A 21,187-nucleotide genomic window follows, 5' to 3' on the forward strand; every position below is an offset into this window, starting at 1 on the left:
TTTGCCTGAATTTCCTTGCATTTAGGGAAAAGTAGAAAATAAGGAATAAGTCAAGGTCAAACCCTGACTGGTTTCTCCATTAGGAAAAAGTTTGGAAAGAAATGCCCTCCAACAGACCTCTGGCTCATACCACCGTACATGCATTCTTCCATTAGGGGAACACTACTCCTCAGATAACTGAAATTAGAAGTTGATCTCATCTTCAGTGGTATTTGTCCTTGTTCTTCTTGTCCCAGTCTAAATTACAGGGCTGGAGCCCTAGTCATCCAACGAAGATTAAGAAAAACCTACTTAATACAGAGTCCCATTCTTACTGTTTTTCCATATCAAACTTCTCAGATAATTTCAAGAGCTCACAGAAACATTTCTTTTTTCTTCCTGCCCCCCTCCCCCCCCCCCCACTTCCCCGTAGCTGATTCAAGCATAGCTACATTACAGAGCCCAGCATGTCCAAGACAGAGTAGATGCTGCTAAAAGTAACAGTTTCCTCAGGTCCTGCTAGTGAAGTCCACATCAGCAGTTGTTACTGTCAAATAATACAGGCCTGGCACAACATCAGTGAGGTTACCTTCTGAAAATTACATTTGTAATTCAGCCTTCCTTACTTTTCTGGTCCTAATGTTTTTTTTCTAACAAAATCAAAACCAACAACTGAGAAGTCAAAGCCTAACTAAACACAGATTTTTCCCCTTCCCATCTAACACATCACGTATGAGTGACTTCTACATAATATAAAACATACAAGACTGTATTTCTACAGGTGGCTCCTACAGATTTGAATGAAATTCTACTATCTAGCAGACAGGATTACATTTACAAAAAAAAAAACAAACCCACAAACAAATAACCTATAACCCAAGTTTGACTCCACCTAACCAAAGTCTACAAGACACAAGAAAAAACTCTCTCATTACCCTAAGACTCTGGATCTAGCCTCAGCCTAGATGAGTACTTAAAAATATAATGGATGCACGTAGTCCCATCAAAATCAGTGAGACAATGCACATTTAAATATGTATTAATTATTAACTTCAAGTGCTTTTCTAGACAAGAGCTTTGTTCTACTAATATTAAAGCACCAGAATTTTAACTGGCTTCAACCACAGTATTGTAGTCACAGCTAAAAGGAAACTTTTCCAATGACAGTGGGAGAAGTATTTTTGTGTAAGTGTGACTTTGCAATTTGAAAAAGAAATCAAGTAGAAAAAATCTTTGTTCTTGCTCCTAAAGAATACTTATTTATACTGAGCTCACACAACAAACTATTTATGAAGGAAAACAAACTATACTGTATTTGACAGTTACAGTGCTATAAACTTTCCTCTAGACCAAGCTCAGATTAAAAAACCTTTTAAGTGTCACTAAAAAGGCACTAGAAAGCTCTACCTACTATTTTGTTTTTAAGTCAGTACCATATCAACTATAAACCTGAAGAAAAATAAATATATTTTAAACACAAGCTGCTACGACTTGAACTCAGCACTACAAATATTGAAAGCTGCACCCATAACCCTCTGCACACCTCGTTATCCTGGCATAGCTGCAGGGACAGACAGCTCACAGATAAAATGGATATCATTATGAATAAATGTGTCAGATCATTCAATGATTGTTACTCAAACAAAGCACTACAGAAGAACTGCAGAAATTCCTTCATAAATTGGCCACCCATGGTTTTCCCTCCTTTGTGAAAGAGACCCCTTTAAAATGCACAACCTCGAGATGGAAATCCACAGTACTTTAAAGGCTTCTAACTTCAGGGTGTCAATCACATGAAACATGGATAATTTTTTTTTGGCCAGTCCATTCCAGAAGGGGCTCATTGTACATTCAGATATATAGCATATGAATTGAAGCTGCACACCTCACATGCAGGGCCAGCTGTGGACCTTGTGAGGGCTGATGTTCTAGTACCTCCCCGGCTCATCCTACCTTGGGAATTATACCAAGACAGTACAATTTTAAAAGGTCCCTCAAAGCCGTAACAGTTTCATCTCTTTAGTTCACTACCAATTGCAGCTGAGTCTGAAACAGCGGTGTGATGGTGAAGTGTTTATTATTTCTCTATCAGGGCTCATTTTTAGTACTTTCTAATAGAGAAGGCCCACACAGAGAAGGTATATCCAGCAATTTCTGCAAAGGAGCTCAATACAGACAGACTCAGATAATGCAGCCATCACTAGGGACCACAAGAGGCTGACAAGGAAGGATAAAGGAGCAGAACAGAAAGCTTAACAGGCATCTCCAAGCATGCTAGATACGAATCACTCTCAAGGCACGCAAGTTAGAGTCCACTGGGAAGGAAAAACAAACAAAAGCTAGTTTCAAACTACACACAGCTTCTAAGATGCCTGTAGTTTTGCTCACTGATCTTTTGGTTGCCTTTATCAAGAAACGCTTGTCTTTGCTTCATGCTGTGTATGTATGAAAAATTACATCTACCTTCATCTTAGGTGCTGCCTGCAGGCAAGAAACTCATCTTACACAGCTCCCTCATCTTCCAGGGTGACTTCTCACACCCACAGTAAAAGTGCTCTTAAGTACTTGTTTGTATAGTAAATCTAAGAGGAGCCAAAGCAGAGGCAGAGCTGCCTTCTTTTACAAGAACTCCCACATTAGAGGCTTTGTTTTTGAAGCACCGACATTTCTTCCTACTGAGAATATAACTATATAATTTGAATTCTCAAGATATTCACTACAGCATAGCACAGAAATAAGAAGTGCAATGTAATTACAGAAAAAAACCCATACATAATCACTATAAGTCAGTGCATACCTTCCCTGATAGCAGTAAATGGGGTTCCTTCCTCTTCTTGTAATCTAATCACCTTCAATGCCACCAGCTTTCCATTTACCCTGAAAGGGAAAGAGGGAAGCAGAAATTAAAAAAAATATCACAAAACCAGTATTTCTCATACTAGAACTTGTTTCTCATCATGTACTTATCCAATTTCTTCCTGTCAATGCCAGTGATTCATTTATACCACTGTTGAAACATTTCAAAGCTTCCATAATGTCAGTTTTATATTTTCACACTCAGATGCAATCCAAGAAATTATCTCAGTTTGCTGTGAATCAGTCTGTTTCCTTTCTATCACAGCACTAAACTGAAGCTTTGGTAAGAAGTATCACATTGTAAAATTTGGTTATAAAGTATCTGTCCATTATTTTATTCAATTTTTCAAAGAAAAATTATATGATTTTCCTTAATCACTCCACTTGCAGTATATCCAGATCTATACTCATTGCCTCCTTCCTACTGCATGACACACATAATCAGACGCCTTCAAAGCTATGAAGTTTGAGATGTGAAATAATTTTTAGGTCATTCTGGTCATTTCCTGTTGGAGCAGGATTGTTCTTGAGGCATATTCTTGGCTGGGCTAGTTTTCGGTTATAATGACTATCATTTATAAGTTTAAAAATATTTTGTGCTCCGAGAGACAAAACTTCACAACACGCCATTCTACTGTAAAATCCATTTGGTTGGTTTCACTTCTAGGAGTCAAAATTTCACCACACATGAATTGCATTCCAGGCCTTGCAAAAAAATCCAGTTGGTTCAGATTATCTAAATAAAATCTCACAAAAACTGAATGAAGCTGATATTCATCACCTTCCTCAAGATATTCATTACCCTCCTCTGAAACTTTAACAGACTCCCCATGTATGACAAGGAATGGTGAGGTTAAACTACCATAAAGGGCATAATATAGTTTAAAAAAAAGTTAACATTATAATTACTATTTCTTTCTGTAAAAGCAAAATTAGTCTTTACAGCCACAAAGCTCACTCAAGAAAGCACTGGACCCTTTACATTCCTGTAGTCATGGAGGCAATTCCCTATTGTACTAGGCCCTAGAAAATGTGGGGTTTGGTTTTTTTGAAGCAAGATGATATGGACACCCACCAACGCTGAATTCATCTTCTCCCTCAGGTTTTTAATTTTTGCAGTTATGTGTCATCCGTTATGAGTGGCTACTGTCTTATTTCTTCTGATTAGTCTTCTTTTGCCAAAAAGTCCTTAGCCCTATACAGAACATTGCAGGACGACCCTGAGCATCTTAAGAAACCCGGGTTACCTAAAGGTGGTTTACTCATCACCTTCCAATTATTCATAGTACTTCAGGCTGGCACCAGTTCAAGTCTCAGGCCACTAGTCACTGTTGAAAGACAATTATCAGCTTAACCCTACTGGATTATCTGGATTTCTCTTTATAATTACCTTAATTACCTTCTGTATATTTTTTGTTTGGATTTAAACAAGACTTCTGGCATCAGACGAAGATAAGCCTTGCCTCAAGTAACTTCATGTGTCATGCTCAAACAGGAGAATAAACCATTATAAAAGCAGAAGGACTGATGACACATATATATGACACATATACATGACACATATACACATGTAGTTTTCAATTGCTCTGTCAATACACCACCCTACCTATCAGATACGTATCATTTAGATATCTGGATAACTTGAATATTTTACAACAGGTGAAATAACTATGCAGGAAGAATTTAAGTAAGAAAGGCAAGAGCATTTTGCAGATCAAGAACAGGACAAATACTGTGCTCAGAGAACGCAATGCAGAATACAATGGAAAAAAGTATATCAAGGAGGTATTAAGGGAACAGGAGTCTTTTGCCAGAAAGACAGGTAAATAGCATACAGTATTGAATAGGTTATATTCCTTTTAAACCAAAGTTCAACATTCTATTGATTCATGAAGAGCAAGCAATAACACAATTAGCAGTAGTATGGAACTCATTTCAAAGAATTCACAATTAAACAAAGTAGATGAGCTGTGCTATTTAGTTATCAATGCCACTTTGTCATCGGTACCTGTCATCATCTTGATAGACATAATGGCAACTCAACACTATCAAAGTGATCGCACTAATCTCAAGTAGTGTTCCTCTGGGATTTCATTCTCCTCTTTACCATTATTTACCTCCAATATATCAACCTATAATTTCCATAATACAACAGGCTCCTTATTTTCATTTATTACCCAGTCATTAACACCTTTTTTTTTCTCCCAGCTCATTTTCTGTGAACAGGAGCATATAAAATTGTGGATATGAGAAATTATGAAGTACCAGTTAAGGAGATAGGGTGTATATTCACATCATTTAACTATCCTCCCACTGATGAAATCTCAGGATGCAGTTAGATGATGCTGAAAAGGTGAGCTAAGGGCTACCTCAGGGTATGGCCTTCCTCCTGCTAAATCCCTGCCACACACTCCTGCCACTATCTTGTATTTGTCCTGCTCCTGATAGACTCTACAGTGAGACTGCTTGGAGAGCTTAAATAAGAGAAGACTGGCCCTTCCAAAAAGAATTAATTCACATTAAAAAAAAATTATAAAGGCATGATAAAAATTCAAAACCACTAGAAAATATATGAGAAGAACTGGGTCCACCTTTTGAGAAGCAATGCATCATGGGCTCAAGCCAGCTAGGTCATGAAATTATGCCCTGAATCTTGCAGTGCCATGCCGAAACAATATGGCAATTTCCTTAGAAACAACATTGAAAAAGGGAGACCTGGATAAAATTACCTCTGCAACTTATCAATTCTTGTCTTTGCAGACTTCAGTAGTGATCAGATAAGGTTAGCAGAATTCCTTCCAGATATTACTTCATATTTGTCTTCCACAGCATTCAAAGCATGCTCAGTATTTTCATTATTTTCAAATGCAAGCAGAAAAACTGACAAGCGGACTACCTTGTAGACAGTCAAAAGGCAACACTGCTGCCTCTTTCAACATCTAGGAATCATTAAACCACCTCTATTACTCACTGTCCAAAGCAAACAATTTCACACCTTCTCAAAACAATACACTTCACTGGGTCACAGATTACATTTATCATCTTATGTCTATCCTGTCAGCTTCCTCATTAGATTCTAATAAGGACAATATTGACTAAAAAAATTCCTATTTTCTAACTTATAACCCATCCTCCCTCCTAAACTAATGCTCTTTCTCTCACTCATCCAAAAACCCTCAGAAAAGTACAGAAGTCCTAAAGCGTCTCTACACAAAAGTACTTTTCTCTAGGCAAAACACCTGCAGCTGATGGACAGTTTTCCAATTTATGGAAATTCAGCATTTTAATGTTACATAATCTCTTCTAATATATACGCAGTGTAGGCAAAAGAAAAATGAGTCCAAATTACTCTATGTGGCATAAAGTAAAAGTCTGCATGTTATAAGAAACACAAATAAGCCAGATATTACAAAAAATGCTAATATAATGCAGAAAATTCTGCATTTTCTGAAACAGCATCTATCAGTGTTACCAAAATTAATACATTTATAAAAAAGTGACCATTTATGAGAAAGTAGAGAAGATTAGAAATTATTTAGTCCTTTAATGCATCATTAAGAACATATAACACTGAGGAATATAAAGTAACTGATGACTTAATTGACTTCATTGGGGATAATGCTGATGATGCCAAAGAGAGAAGAAAAGAGTACAATAACATTATTTTCTCAAGTTCTTCAGATATATTTAGATGAAATAAATGCTCTAAATATACACATTTAAAAGAGTCAATTCACACAAAATCTGCCACTCTGATTTGAATCTATTTATTTAATACTGAGTTTTACCACTGGCTGGAGTTGAGGCTGAGCTCATAACCTGAGCAAGTGCTAAGCTTAGGAACATTTCAATCACTAGATGGTATTGGGATGATGCTCTAGTTTGTGATAACACATTTCAAGAAACTAATTCTTATGAAGAAATGTAACTCTCAATTGTTAAATATTCATTTACATGAAAAGCTCAGAGTTTGATGATCAAACATTGGGAATATCTAATTAGATCTACTCCATAGTGATATTAATGTCATAAACAGACATCTAAAACCCCAAATAGACCATGGAGGCCTAATGAAATCAGGCTCTGCCAGAATTTTCCTTTGAAGAAACTTGACAGAGGCACATTCACTGTAGATTTAGTCACCTCTGATTATTTATACCAACAAATAACTAATTCCACATTGAGGTAAAGACTTCTTTTAATCATTATCATAAAAGGCAGTTCAGTGTAAACATGCTTTATATTATATTTTTCTTACTAAAAAGGACTTAACATTTCTAGTTTACAAAAGCCATTCACAATCCTGCTAAAGCCCTATGATGTAAATACTCAAAAGACTAACACAGCCCCAGCATTTCTCTTTTTGAATCCCACAATCTTTTAACCTCATCCTAGACAAAAGTTACCTTGTTTTAGAGGAAGCTGGTGGATTAAAGATATTTCATAATGCTGATGTTTATTACAGCTGAAAAACAGAAGATCAAAGAGTTCTGAGAGAGAAGAAGGATTTAAATTATTAATTAGTGTTGTCACTGTAACTCAGGAACCCTGTTCTTCACAGGACTCAAGGCAGTCTCAAACAACGTGGCAGTCCCCACTTGAACAGGAGCAAGTGAGCATTTATCTCCAGGTCCCCTATTCCTACCTCCCAGCCCACATCAGTTCAAACTAATCAGCAGCTCATCTAAGCACAGGGGCTGTACTTGACCTACGGTTGCTGGAATCAAATCACATGGGACTGGCAGCAGGAAGGCAATGCCAAGCACCAGTCCTCCTCCAGGTGCCTCTTATCTCTCCGGGTCCCACTGATGCTCATATAAAGAGAATTTGGAGACAAATAATGATATTGCTCGTTGCCTCTTACAACTGTGCACACCGAGAGTCACAGGGGATCTTCTGAGAGATAACGTTCCTCGGCTAACTGGAAAATACATTGGTGCACAGCGGCGTTTAGTTGGCAAATTACTTCAGTGTTTGCTCTACCATTCCAATCATGCATATATGCATGAGGGCCAATAAGTGACTATCCAATAACTCTACCAAGTGTATCTAATATAACTATGTTCTATCCCATTTTTTCTACCAAGTTTTCTTGGGCAATCCTGGAAAAGTAATAAAATACACTTTCTTCAATTTTGTCCCCCTCTATGCAAGTTAATAATACTAAGTCATCTCTGTAAATTGCTTTGCAGGTTAAAGCACAGTATATGTACTGTAATGTTCTTTTTATACATTCAACTATGGAGGAAGATTTTCCCAATCTTTCTTTTAAGTGCTGAGAAATTCACTAAGCAAGTGATCAATGTAGTCAATGACTAGAAGATTCTAGTTAGAATCTTAGTAACTTATTTTAATATTTAGACTACTTTAAAAATTTTTTCCACCCTTTGGCATTTTAGGTGAACATATAGTTATCATTAGTTTTGGATCTAGTTCAACTCAAAGTTATTCTTTTTATTAAAGATTTACAATGCTAGAGATTTTTCAAAAAGACATTTATGTACACACTTTATAAACCCATGTCATGATCTGCCTACAAAAATCAGTTAAGGTTAAAAACTGAGGCAAAACAAAAGGGAAGGTCTAGCTGATAACCATAAAATGCCTTTTCATAATCCATGAATATGTATTCCTTTTCCAGCCCTCTGCTATCCTCAGATGAAAAGTGTTTCATTTATAGAACACTGATTTCACACAATTTGCAAGAAATAAAGAAAAGGTTAAGGAAGTTTAGGTCATTTAGGCAATATGAATCAGAAAAATTTTGAAATAATTACTCTAAATAAATTCTTCACAACATGAAGAAAAACTTTCCTATGAAAGGAAACTGGACTGTTGCACATAAACATATCAGGGAGCCTGTGAACACGTCACCTCACATGGGCACAGAGTGAAGATGGGGGTATGACTAAAAAAGTGGCAGTATGAACATTTGAAGCCTATGGCACTTGCAATACACCGAACACAAAACAAAAGACAAAGAGTCAAGGTTTCATGACAAGTAAAAGAAATCCTGCAACTTCAAAAACAAAAGTCAGAACAGCAATTAGTCCTATCAATCATCCTCAATGAAGGATTCAGCATCAGAAATATAAAAAACAAAATACACACACCATCCTTTTTTTCTTGTGAGCAGACATCCACATAGATATGAAATATGATGGTCAGCTATATATTCATAACACACACTACAATATATCATGCCAACAACAAATACAGGTAGTTCTCACTGGTTATTCAAATATTTCCTGCTACCCCAAACATCATGGAAACCACAGCCAGCACAGAGTTTAATGCCTGCCTGAGCACAATTTCTCTCCACTTTGTACCATGAACTCCCTATTGATTTTCAAGTGAATAGTAAAAGGTACTGTCTTTGATGGAGATAAATGTCAAATGCCCTGGCTACCTCAAAAAATACCTTTTGTCTTTAAGTACATCTTGGAATCACCTTGAACACAAACAATTCAGATTTCAAACTGAAATGAGAGAGGTACCTTGACTGAAGGACTGCCCTCTCTCTGCAGCTTTTGAGCTGTTGCTGACAGCATCAGCTTAATGTGCTCTGCTCTGCACTCTCCTTATTTCTCATATTAATAGTTAAAAAGGATAAGGACCTCAATTCATTAGAACAAGTATTTTACTAGAGATAAATTGAAATTATGTAATTTCATGGTATGGAAATTAGGCAGAAATGTGTTGATTGAGCTGCTAGAAATTCTACACATTTCTGCTATGAGCACCTTAGTAAAGGTGTCCAAAACCAGTAAAGGTATAGTAAAAAAATCACATGAACTTGCAAGAAACAGATCAAGACCACAGTGGAGATACCACTGGCTTGCCTCTCAAAACACAGAATGAGTGCTTTGCAAGCAGCAGTCACAGATCACATCGCCTTAGCCAAGGTAATCTTTTTTAATTCTTTGCCTTGAAGGGCAATTGAACACGGTGGGAGGAGAGGACAGAACTTGTAACGCTGCCAACTCGTAACTCTGCCAAAAGCACAGGTTTTTCCCTTAAGTGCAATATGCAGAGTTCCCAGTGCAGGAAGACAAGGTCTCCATGCTGCAACCAGGGGTTCTGGTTGGCAGCAGCTCCCTTATGCTGTCACCAGCTTTGTCTCCAGACTCACAACTCACATCAACATTTATGTGCCACAGAACAAGCCAGATCCCATCACTGTAGGTTCAGATAAATGTATAATTAAGCTCAGGAGGGAAGGAGGTCAATGGCAGCAGGAAGACATACATGTCAATGCACAGACAAACAGCACTTCTTCAGTGTCTTCAAAAGACACCTATTGCTTTGCACCTATTAAATGGCAAATGTCCCAAGTGTTAGTCAAATACAATGGAACTTGCACTACTTTTTACACTGTTATTAGTAAATTACTTAGCCTACTTCTCCAAAATTTTACATTAAAAAAATCACTTCAAAGTCATCTGAATTTCATGCAGTAAGCAGCCACTTGGGATTTTATATAACAAAGTAAAATATGAGAATCAAATAGGAATGAAAGTAGAAAATGAACATGCCAAGATGAGTTTCATTACATATGTCTGATGTGCAACACGTGAAATCAAATAGATTTGCCTATTGATGCAACTGTCAACCAGAAAAAAATGATTGCTTGGCTATTCCTCCTATAAACAAAAAAGCCCAGCCTCAGAGAATGCTGTTTCACTTTCCTCAGTAATACAGTCCTGTTCACTCTGCTGCTTCTTCACCCCAGGGATTCATTTTTATCTGACTATAAAAAAGAGAAATCCATCATCCAGTAAGAGGAATTAGCCAACTTCATTTCACTTTCCTGGGATACTACCACAAACGATCAAATAGAGAGAAAAGCAATGGATTTGACACAAAGACAAGGGCTTCCCATCAAAGGGTATCAGGGTACTACTGATCCTGCTCCAAGCTATAAAAAGCCAGGATTGTCCTGAGAGCAAGTTACTGCATGCATTACTTTAAATTTTAGGAAAGGAATGGCTGATTTTGTCTCTTTGGAGGCAGGTATGTATCTTTCAGACTTTCAAAATAGTATGCTAAGATCAAGAATGTTTTATTCCATCTTTATGATCAGCAGAGGAAATAATGTTAAAAGCTGAAATGCATTTCAGGGAATGCATTAAAAAAACAAACTCCACTACTTGCCACATGCAGCTGGTGACAAATGTTAAGCACAATAATTCTGAGTAGAAAGCATCGTTCTAAACAGCTCCATCTGATCTTAAATTTTCCATCTTCAGCTCCTGTTAAGGACACATCTTAGAAACGTTTTGGCAAAATGAGAAAGCCAAGCATTAGAGTTGATTATTAGGGATTCTCAAATGTTTTGACCAAAATCCACTTGTGTGCAAGCAAACATTATCAGCTCCATCTCTTCTATCATGTGCAAACACATGTCTGCATTCTAAAGTGTGCTATGAGAGCTTAATTCTTCAGCAGTCAAACTGGGCATATAAAAACATAAACAAGCCTCTTCTGACCTATTTTGCTCATTTTTCTTCCCACTGAGTCTGTAGGCAGGAGAACACAGTGATGCATATGACAATCTCACCTTAGGTACCCACATCAGGGGCTAGAAAAAAACCTCTGTATCTATTCCTGTATCATTTTTAGATAAAGCTATAAACAGAGTCAATGTGCCTCGAAAGCAGCAGCCAGGTTTGGTTCTTAACCATAGGATCATTGAATTGTTTAGGCTGGAAAAGGCCACTATGATCATGGAGTCCAACCATTAACACAACATAGGCAAGCCTATCACTAAAATGTGTCTTAAAGTAGTATATCTACACCTTTTAAATACCTCCAGGGATGGGCCTCAGCCAATCTTGGCCCATCCATTCTGCTCCACGCCCGTCCATTCCCAGAGAGTACATCAGACCAGTAATGCTCTTTCTTCTTTGGGGATATCACCTAGGCCAGAGATTCTTAATTTTCTCATAGGGACAGAAAAGGTGACAAAGCTACATTACCTTAAAAAACAACTAATTTTGAAATAGCAGATAGCACTTGTAGTGTTTCCCAAGTTATTAAAGTACAGCTTCTTCCTCCTGTGAAATAATTCAACTGTTTCTCTAGGTCAAGAGACAGAAATCTGGACTGGAGGTGCTGAATCTGGATAGTGCTTGGTAATATGGAAATTATTGAATTCTCAGTAGGAAAAAAAATAGGTGAAGGAATAGTACTATAATAGTGTACTATAGTAGGGAAGGAATAGTACTATAACAATAGAAATACTCTCTGCACATGAATTCTTATCCTCATTCCATTTTAAAGACCTTGCAGAAGATGTTACAAAGCAGCAGGATAAAGTTGAATGTAACGGTTATAACTCTCCCTACTTATCTAGAGCTAGCTATTTATAATGGAGAACGTAGTATGCTCAGTAATTTCAATTTATTATTCAACTGCCATTAAAATCATTGAAGTATTTCTTACAGATCTGCAGGCAGCTCTACTAAAACAGTATTTCTAACAAATCTATATTTCATAACGTGTTCACAAATTACCACTGAATGAAATAGCTTCAGGGAAGAACTTTGCTTTGTTTTTTACTTTCAGTCCATTCTGCTGACTGAGGGGACATCTAGAGAGCCTGTTGCCTGAGCTCAATCTTATTGAAAGCCAAGGCATATGGAATAACTATCACCAGATACTCACTGTGATTTTACTGAAGGATTTGGGTCACAAGATACAAACTGAAATCTATACTCTGTTCTCATATTACGTAGAGCCCAATAAAAAGCTTCTATGTGTATAATGTCTGGAACATATGGAGATGCATAACTGAATCATTAACCACAGAATGTAAATGCATTTTCTTGAAGAAAGCTGCCAGTGAGAGACAATACCTGCAGTGGCATGGTAGAAGTGTAAATACTTTTACAATTAGAATATGTTTTTATTCACATCAGCTGTCATTATGCTTATCAATATCAAAGCTACTGTTATGAGGAAACCTGTCATTCTGATTTATTAGAAATATTCAGTAAAAAAAGATAATTTTCTGTACCTAACCAATTTCATGACCCTGGAAAATGTTAACATATATTTCTTTTTTTTCTGTCCCATGAGTATCATGATAGTCTCTCTGCTGGAATGGTAAAGTTGTCTCATCTATCATTGAAAAGCCAAAGTTTTTAAATAAAGATATCACATGTACTAAACCCCTCTTTCAGAACTGCTTCATTATTATTGGAAATGTGATTATTGAAACTTGATTAAATATGTGAAATCACAGAAGACACTCTGCTTCACAAAAGATAACTCTCAATGGAAGCAATAGATCCAGAAATGTGTTTATTGAATTATTTTATGCAATATAGAAGTACTTAGGGCATTTGGGGATAAAAAACCTGCAACAAATAGCAAACATTAAAGTGGATGAAAAAAATATTTGACATGTATACAGTGGATTATATTGAGGCGGAATGGTTGCAACAATTGTAAATAAACTCTTGTAAACAAACTAAACCTAGAGTAGTCCTAAATTCAAATAATTCCTTTCATATTATTTTGTTCAAGCTTTTAAATAATGATAAATAAAAGGAAAACAACTTATGACATATATTCAGCATTACTCTCAGAGTATCAGAAAAATTTACCTGACAGCAGCATATTCTTCTTTTACCCCAAAAAGTTTATTTGGTATGGATATTGAGAAAGTAGTACAACATTAGAGTACAAACAAACATCAGATTAACAGGGATCTCATCTTGTTCTGATGTGAAGGTAGTATGTTACCTGTGCAAAATGGTCTCAGCCTCTTTCACTCGAGCACATGGCAGTGAGTAGCACTTTGATTCATAGGGATCTATGTACATGTTCAGCAACATTAGTTGATACTTTCTGCTTATCTTCATTTACACTCATACCTGTCCAGCACATCCAATTAACCATAAAATTAAATAAAGAAAAAAACTACCACCACTTACTTGCTTTTTCCTTTGTATACTGTAGCATAGGACCCTTCCCCTAGTTTTTCCAGTTTTTCATATGAGTCTGCTTTTCCAAACTTAGGGCTCGTAGGCTAAACAAAACAAAAGAGATGACTTTTCAGCATGTATTGAACCCGTAACATTAACTGCTTTGATTCAACCTTTAGAGACCAAACATCATTATCAAAACTCATAGAACTACATGTTTTCATCAGCCAACAACAATAAAAAAATTAATAGGAGAGCTAATGAAACATTATAATAAATTACTCAAAGAAAAGATCATTCAGCACCCCAGATGGTGGTTGCTGATATTAACCATACACTTATATCATTGGAACTATCAAAAGGATTTTGTTCTTAATCAAAGAGATGTTTCTGTTTTATTTTTCACATATATAACTTCATAGAGGGAAAAAGATCGCTAACAACTAAAGCATCTTCTTTATGTTTAGAGATCTAAACATCATCCTTAATCTGCCCTGAAAAATCAGGGCTAAAAGAACTGTTTATTTTTTTTAAAATTTATTTGACTTTAGACTAAAATCTATCCAAAAATATTGCTCTAACTAGTCAATACCCCATTACATCAACAGGAGAGCATCTTTAATGATAGTATCTTGACTTTGATTACAGTCTTCAGTTTGTGGATATAATCACACCATACTTTAATGTGTACGCAAGAGAGTCGAATAAAGTGCTGTATCTTTAAGATCTGCAGCATCAGTGAGGGGTCTAAAACTGAAGGAGACTAAGCAATGATTCTTGTTCAAAGGGCAGATAGCTCAGCTGGCTTTTGCAACAGACTGGTACTTGCCCACTTTTACACAGTTTTAACAGAGAACAACTCAACACTGCAAAACCAGGAATTTACCTGACATGAGAACTTTCCATTGAAATTCTCGATTGATTTGTTTGATTTTTATTAACTGCATCCCATTTTCCCGAATTTCCCCATTTTCCAGCTGTCTGGAAGGAAAGGGCTTTTTATTTTTCCCTCAAGACTAGATGGACACTGCAAAAAACTGACCTGCAACTGCCCTCAGCATTACCCACATATATTTTAGACTCAGTGCTCAGATGTTCTATATCTAAACCAACTAAAAGATCACAAAGCAGAAGCTTTGGAGGGTCAGCAGAAATTTTGGAGGGTCAGCACTAACACTCAAATCCCATAGAGAGACTGATTTGATGGTACTATGGTTAAATGCTACAAAACAAAGAAAAGCAGACAAGCAACTCCAGTGTGTTTAGGGTTGAATTCAGCTGAGAGGCTCTAAGCCATGTGTGCAGCTGCATACATGGTACACTCACATTTAGGATCCTAGGTCTGATTTACAAAAAGTATTCATGTTTCAGGTTTCTTTAAAGGAACAAACATAACAGTAGAGGACACATCTGTGTGTAAATTCCTGTCAAACCATGGTTGAAAGTTTTAAATCAACTGAGCCTAAAAATGGCTTCTATTTAAACAGACAAGGCATCCCAGGTAAGCTGACTTGGTTCCTCATACCTGTCCAGCACATCCAATTAACCATTAGCCAGAAAATGCAAACATTCTCTTTACTCAACTATCCTTCATTTGTCCTGTGCAAAAATTCTGGCACTTTGCCATATACACACTTTTTTAGATGAACATTTCAGCTTTCTATTGAATAGTACAAGGACATACCCATGTATGTTTTTAAAATTGAGCCTTTATACCTCTCTCCATTCCAAGGAACAACCTGTTATTTTGCTATCCGATTCCTAAGTATTAATAGATTTACAAAAATTTGCCATATGAGAACTCTCAGATCTTTTTCCTGCTACAATATTTGGAACACTTCATTATAGATTAGGCAGTAATATTCTTGGTGTCCAATTTGTGCTTAAAAAGGCATTTTGCCTAGTTAAAAACAATTTTTTCTTTTAATCACAATTTGATTACAGATGTTACTAATAGAGGTGACTAAAATATTTATTCAAGTAGCCTTTTCATTTAAGTATCCAATAATGTACTAATGCAATTTAAAAACCAAACCAAACCAAACCGAACCAAAACTTAAGAAAAAGAGTGGTTAGATGTTTAAATGTCTTGCATATAATGAAAAAGGACAGTAAAGTACTTCCCAAATTGCAGGCTGCAATGAACACACAGTGAGTAGCTTTGTTTGGAGTGGAAATGCTGCCCTAGTTAACAGTGAATAGTTCACTGTTGGCTTCCTCATAGTAAGACAGAAAAAGGACAGGGTTTATACATGTGTTTCACATCCATTCTTATTTTCACACTGAGATTTTCTTTTATTCTCTACTGCTGGAAACCATAATATAAAGGTCACAACAACTTGTAAGCCTTAAGATCTTGATAGGAAACAGGATGCCTTTAATCCATTACCACACAGCATATCATCAACAATAATTATTCCTACAACCTCAAGCTCCTTTCTCCATACTCCGGCTGCCAGAAGTACAGATTTAAGGTCATGTCTTTTGACTCATTCTCCTCCTGGATGTTGCATAATCCTCACCAAAACCAGCAAAACTTTAAATGCTGGTATTGACTGGACCAGGGGAAGAGCTCATTCCTGATCCTACAAGAGAGGTCTTGTGCTCAGGGGCAACCCCACACAGTGCCACAGGGCTCAGCTCTGAGCACCAAGGCTGACCTGACGCCCTCCCCAAGCAGCCCCCATCACTTGTCCAGTGCCTGCTCACCTTGGGTAAGAGCAGACCAGAAGCAACCCAAAACCTAAAGCATAAACCACTGCCTGCCTGTGTGTTCTTTCCAGCTTACAGCACCTCCACAGTGAAGTTCAGCTCTACTCCAACTGGACCGCTAGACTGGACTGCCCATGTTCCTACACTATTAGATCTCCTTTTGGGAAAATGGACATTATGGTTCCTTGCATTCGTAATCTGAGAAGGTTTACAATTTTTGATGGCATCTGGTGTAGAAAATCATTCCAGAGGATTTTATTTAAAAAGTTTAAATAAATTCTCAGGCAGAAGAAGACTAATTTGCATGATACTTCTTAATGAAACACCAAAACACTCAGAAAATGCAATTACTTCAGAAAATTAAGGAACAGCTTTACCATTTCCCCAATATTTTCTCAATTTTTTTTTTTTAAATGAAGTCTCATACATCAATTCAAACTTCTAATCAGAAATTGCTTGCAAAGGTAAGAAGTTCAGGGACTTCTTACCTTTCCTTTTATTTCTGGATTACAAAGGAGGTAAAAACTGACTAAGATAATGTAAAAATACAAAACTTTCCAAAGCTTAAGTTTGAAGCTCTGTTGCACTTCTCTGGTCACGCTCCAGCACCTCAAGGTCTCTCTTGGAGTGAGGGGCCCAAAACTGAACCCAGTATTCGAGGTGCAGCCTCACCAGTAATGAGTATAGGACAATCATTGACCTGGTCCTGCTGGCCAGACCTGGGCACACCTGCCACATATGTTCAGACATCTGTCGACCAAAATTTGTCATGACATAGCATGACTGTGGTAAAAGGACAATCTTTGTCATGTCTGAAAACTGGTTATTTACTGGATCTGAAAATTTTTTGCTTATGTTAATTAAAGCCTTCAAATAATTTCTTCAAAATTCTTATCACAATTTGTTGGATATAAGCCTAGGGCAGATCTCCTTCCTGTGGCCCCATAGACTTCTGTATCTTACTCATCAGTGAGTCTACCTAGGCATAAAGAAACCTGTTGCTCCATATTATAGTTTTGTATGGGTTACAAAAAAAAGAACTTACAAAGCTAAGAAAAAAACCTAGACAGGTGCATATGTGACCAAGATTGAACTCTGTAATAGGCAAAAAGTTAAATAGGCAGTAAACAACCTGTCAGCAAGAAATTGATACCACTTGAAAACTCACTGCAAAGTGAATTTTCACGCTATGGAGAAATCTTCCAAAGAACTCAAATGGGAAAGCTAGATGAATTACCATAACAGAAGGGAGTAAAGGTCCTCATACCTCTGAAGAGCACAGTCCCAAGTCATTTTGAAAGTCAGCACAGATTGTGGTAGATTATGTTATCCTCAAGAGGATATTATCAACTGGAGCGCAGAATACTGCACGTCTTTCCCTTCAGGAAACCCACTGGCAATTTTCCTTGTTTAATTGTTTGTTTCACTTTTCTTGAAAATAGTTTTCATTAGGTAGCTTTCTTATTATAACCCTACATATTTTTCAGTGCAAGATTAGTCTAAGCACCACTAAGCACAGGGAGTGAGCATTTTTAGCAGCATGGCTTACAGTAACCAAGATTAGATATTTTTTCCCCTCTGGTTAAGGAAATAAAGATCATAGTAACAAGGATAGAAAGAGTATGCCAAAATGTTGAGTACAGAAATAGAAGAAGCTGGTATTTCAAACTGACACGAGAGTAAAAAATAACAGAGAGAAAAAGAAATGAGAAGAAACTGTCTTTTCTGACCATGTCATTTCAAATGGACATTTCATTGATACAGACTGTAGGAAGGATAACAGGCTTAATCCAATATCTTACAGTATGAATCCTTGCACTATATTGCCATGTGAATACCTCTCTTTCTCAACAATTTTCAAAATCTATGTAGTAAAGAAAGCTTTAATGGAAAATTACAGTGAAAATCACCTGACTTTCCTATTGAAGCTGTGTGGGTTATGTTCTCATGCATTTTTCATAACTGCAAAACAGCTTGTGAATGTCACACTTAACCATCACACTCCCAAGTCTAGGTTTTCAACAGACTTTTTTTTTTTAAACTGCAAGATATTAAACTTCAGTATAAAATTATCATTTAAGGGAAAATATTGTGTTCACATTGCCTCTGTGAATTATTGCAAATCAAAACTGAGTATCTGAGTATTTTGTTTTACACCTCAAAAGGAACAAATTCATTGCTGGAAAAACTTGAACGTAAAAGACAGGCCAAGAGGTTTAAAGGAGATGAAATTTTAAAAATGAAAGATAATAATTATTTTTTAATAATTTTATATTTTTTCTTCTTTGGCACAATGACCTTCTTTCACAAAACCTTATGCAATTTTCACACTAATTTCAGGTCATATCCTATAACAGGTCAATTTGATCATACCTTGAAAGTTGGACTGTTTTCTAGGACAATATTCAGGGAATACAAAGATGTTCAAGAATCCAAATCAAGCCTTAATCTCAGCTCTCACACTGTGTGGTCCCATTCTGTTGCTTGCATCTTCCTAACCCTTTAACACACAGACATAAATAAAGAGCAACCATAGATCTCTCTCTGTAAAAGGGCGGGATGCAGTTTTTAAAGCTGTGCACTTATTCTCCAGGCTATTAGAGCAGAGGAGCTGGCTCAACTGCCACATTTTATCTGCCTTCTCATCTAGAGAGTATCCCTCAGGTTAACGATTATTAACGCTTCCTTTGTGCCAGTAAAGAAAAATCCATTCTCTATACTGAATTCTGAAATCATCTTACCTCAATAAAACATATCAACCAGGAGGGATGCAGTTACCCTACTAATTAACAGGTTCCTAAAACTGTAGAAGGTTGCATATACCTGAAGAGGAAGACAGGCAAGAATGGCACAGTAAGTGTTTAGGCAGACAAAAATGATGCCTTTTAGATAAAATCCTGACATTAGTGTCTGTTTCAAAATTAGATTTCTTACACAGCTGGTTTACAACATGCTAATAGGATCAGTAGGATCATAATAGGATTCATGCTTTTTTGGTTGTACCTTTTGGAGGATAGTTTCATATATCAGGACAGAAAATTAATACTAGTTACGGAAATAGAAAAGAGGCTGTTCTCCCAAAAAGAGCAGAGTCAATGCAGTAAAGCATTGCTTATCCAATTATTTTTATTTGAATGGGCTTTTTACTTTTATGTGAGTTAGCAGAAGGTTAGTGTTTTGCTTCATTTATTTTTTAAAAAGTAACTGAAAGGTAGGACATATACCTTAGCATGACATGTGAATTCATTGCCAGGGAGCTTAAACCACTCAAAGAGAACAAATGGATGCATATCACTACTCAATTAAATCTTGAGCAGATGGCTAGCTTATAAAACTTGCACTATTTTATTTGCATACTGTGCAAAAGGACTATTTTAGTGTATAAAATGTGTACTCTGAATATAATAAAACTTCACCTTGCACTGGAGAGAAATAACTAAGGTCATATGCTGAAAGAGCATGGACCTCAAACAAAACTTTCAGATAATTACAGTCAAAACCAGTGCAATTTTGGGAAGAGTTGCATGTATTTGTTTCTCAGTTATGTTTTTTTTATTTTGTTGAGTTTATTTTGTAGTTTTACCTTTTCTCAGTTAAGGAGAAAAGGAAAGTAAGTTTCCTTATTTGGTAGGCAAAAAACTCAGCAATAGAGTTTTAGAAAGATAAGATATAGACAGAGAGACAGGTAAGTACACTCAGCTGTAGCTACATGTATATTATATATATATATATGTATATACAATATACACACAGACATATTGTGTTGGGATGGATCAGAGAAAATGTTTGTCAAGCCAAATTCCCTTCTAAAAGTGGCCAACAGGTGATGCACAGGTAGGTAAACACCTACTTACTACCTCCAAGTTATCCACTGTTCTGATGTGATAAAGGAGGAAGTCTGCTCTGCTGGAAAATGCATTTCATAATTACATCCAATTTCAATCAGCTTAAGCAGTTTGGAAATCTCTCTCATAGATGTTTTCTTATGTTTAGATCAAGAGGAGAAGGTGGAAAGGTTTTCAGTGTAAAAATGAAGATTGTCTTATAAGAACGAACAAACAAAAAGAAGTGCTAACTTCTGTCTGCACTAATTAACCACACAGGAGTTCTACCAAGTGGCAACGAGTTGTGACATTAACCGCTGAAAATTACTTCATGTTCAAAAGCAAGAGATTTATTTGCCAAGAGACAATCTGTGGGCAGGAACACAGAGTTCCAGCTTTCCCAAAATTCTGTGTGTGTTTCATCTTTCTCATCAGAAGATGCAGACCATTTCAAAGGTATGTAAAACACAAAATGGGTAACCTGTCACCTCCAGAGTATTTGGTGATCTTCACTAAACACTGAAGCTGATACCTGTCAGATAGGTGATAAAACTTCTGAAACTAATCAAAGCAGAAGCTAACACCCAAGGGCATAATAAGCAAGGTCTTTCAGGTAACATCTTGAAAAATATTATTTCTGATAAAAAGGACTTTTACCTGAGCAGAAGTAATGATATGGAGACTGCAAGCCTTAGCCATGTACCACCTGTAAGACATCACTTCCCTATCTCACGGCTACAAAGGACTTTAAATGATGAAAGGGAAGAGACTAAACTGAAGCCTATCTCTAATTCAGTTCCTCTACTAATCAAGCATGGAAAGTGTAAATTGAAGGTAGCATACATCTATCAGAGTATCTTAAAATAAAGCTTAGAGAAAGTAGAG

The 21,187-nt window shown here is 36.6% G+C and overlaps 1 protein-coding gene across 6 annotated transcripts in view; it reads right to left on the reverse strand.

Annotated features, from left to right (window-relative positions):
- CDK14 (cyclin dependent kinase 14) overlaps window positions 1-21,187 on the reverse strand; it is a 309,078-nt gene that overhangs the window by 202,708 nt on the left and 85,183 nt on the right. For all 6 annotated transcript variants that reach the window (XM_050333417.1, XM_050333452.1, XM_050333444.1 and 3 more), the window contains 2 exons: window positions 13,776-13,870; window positions 2,777-2,856 (listed from right to left, as the gene is read on the reverse strand). In XM_050333417.1, the coding sequence (XP_050189374.1) occupies window positions 2,777-2,856; window positions 13,776-13,870 (175 nt within the window). The remainder of the gene's footprint in view (window positions 1-2,776; window positions 2,857-13,775; window positions 13,871-21,187) is intronic.

Source organism: Myiozetetes cayanensis, unplaced genomic scaffold (assembly GCF_022539395.1).
Source record: "Myiozetetes cayanensis isolate MyiCay16 unplaced genomic scaffold, myiCay2020 scf1, whole genome shotgun sequence".
Classification (NCBI taxonomy): domain Eukaryota; kingdom Metazoa; phylum Chordata; class Aves; order Passeriformes; family Tyrannidae; genus Myiozetetes; species Myiozetetes cayanensis.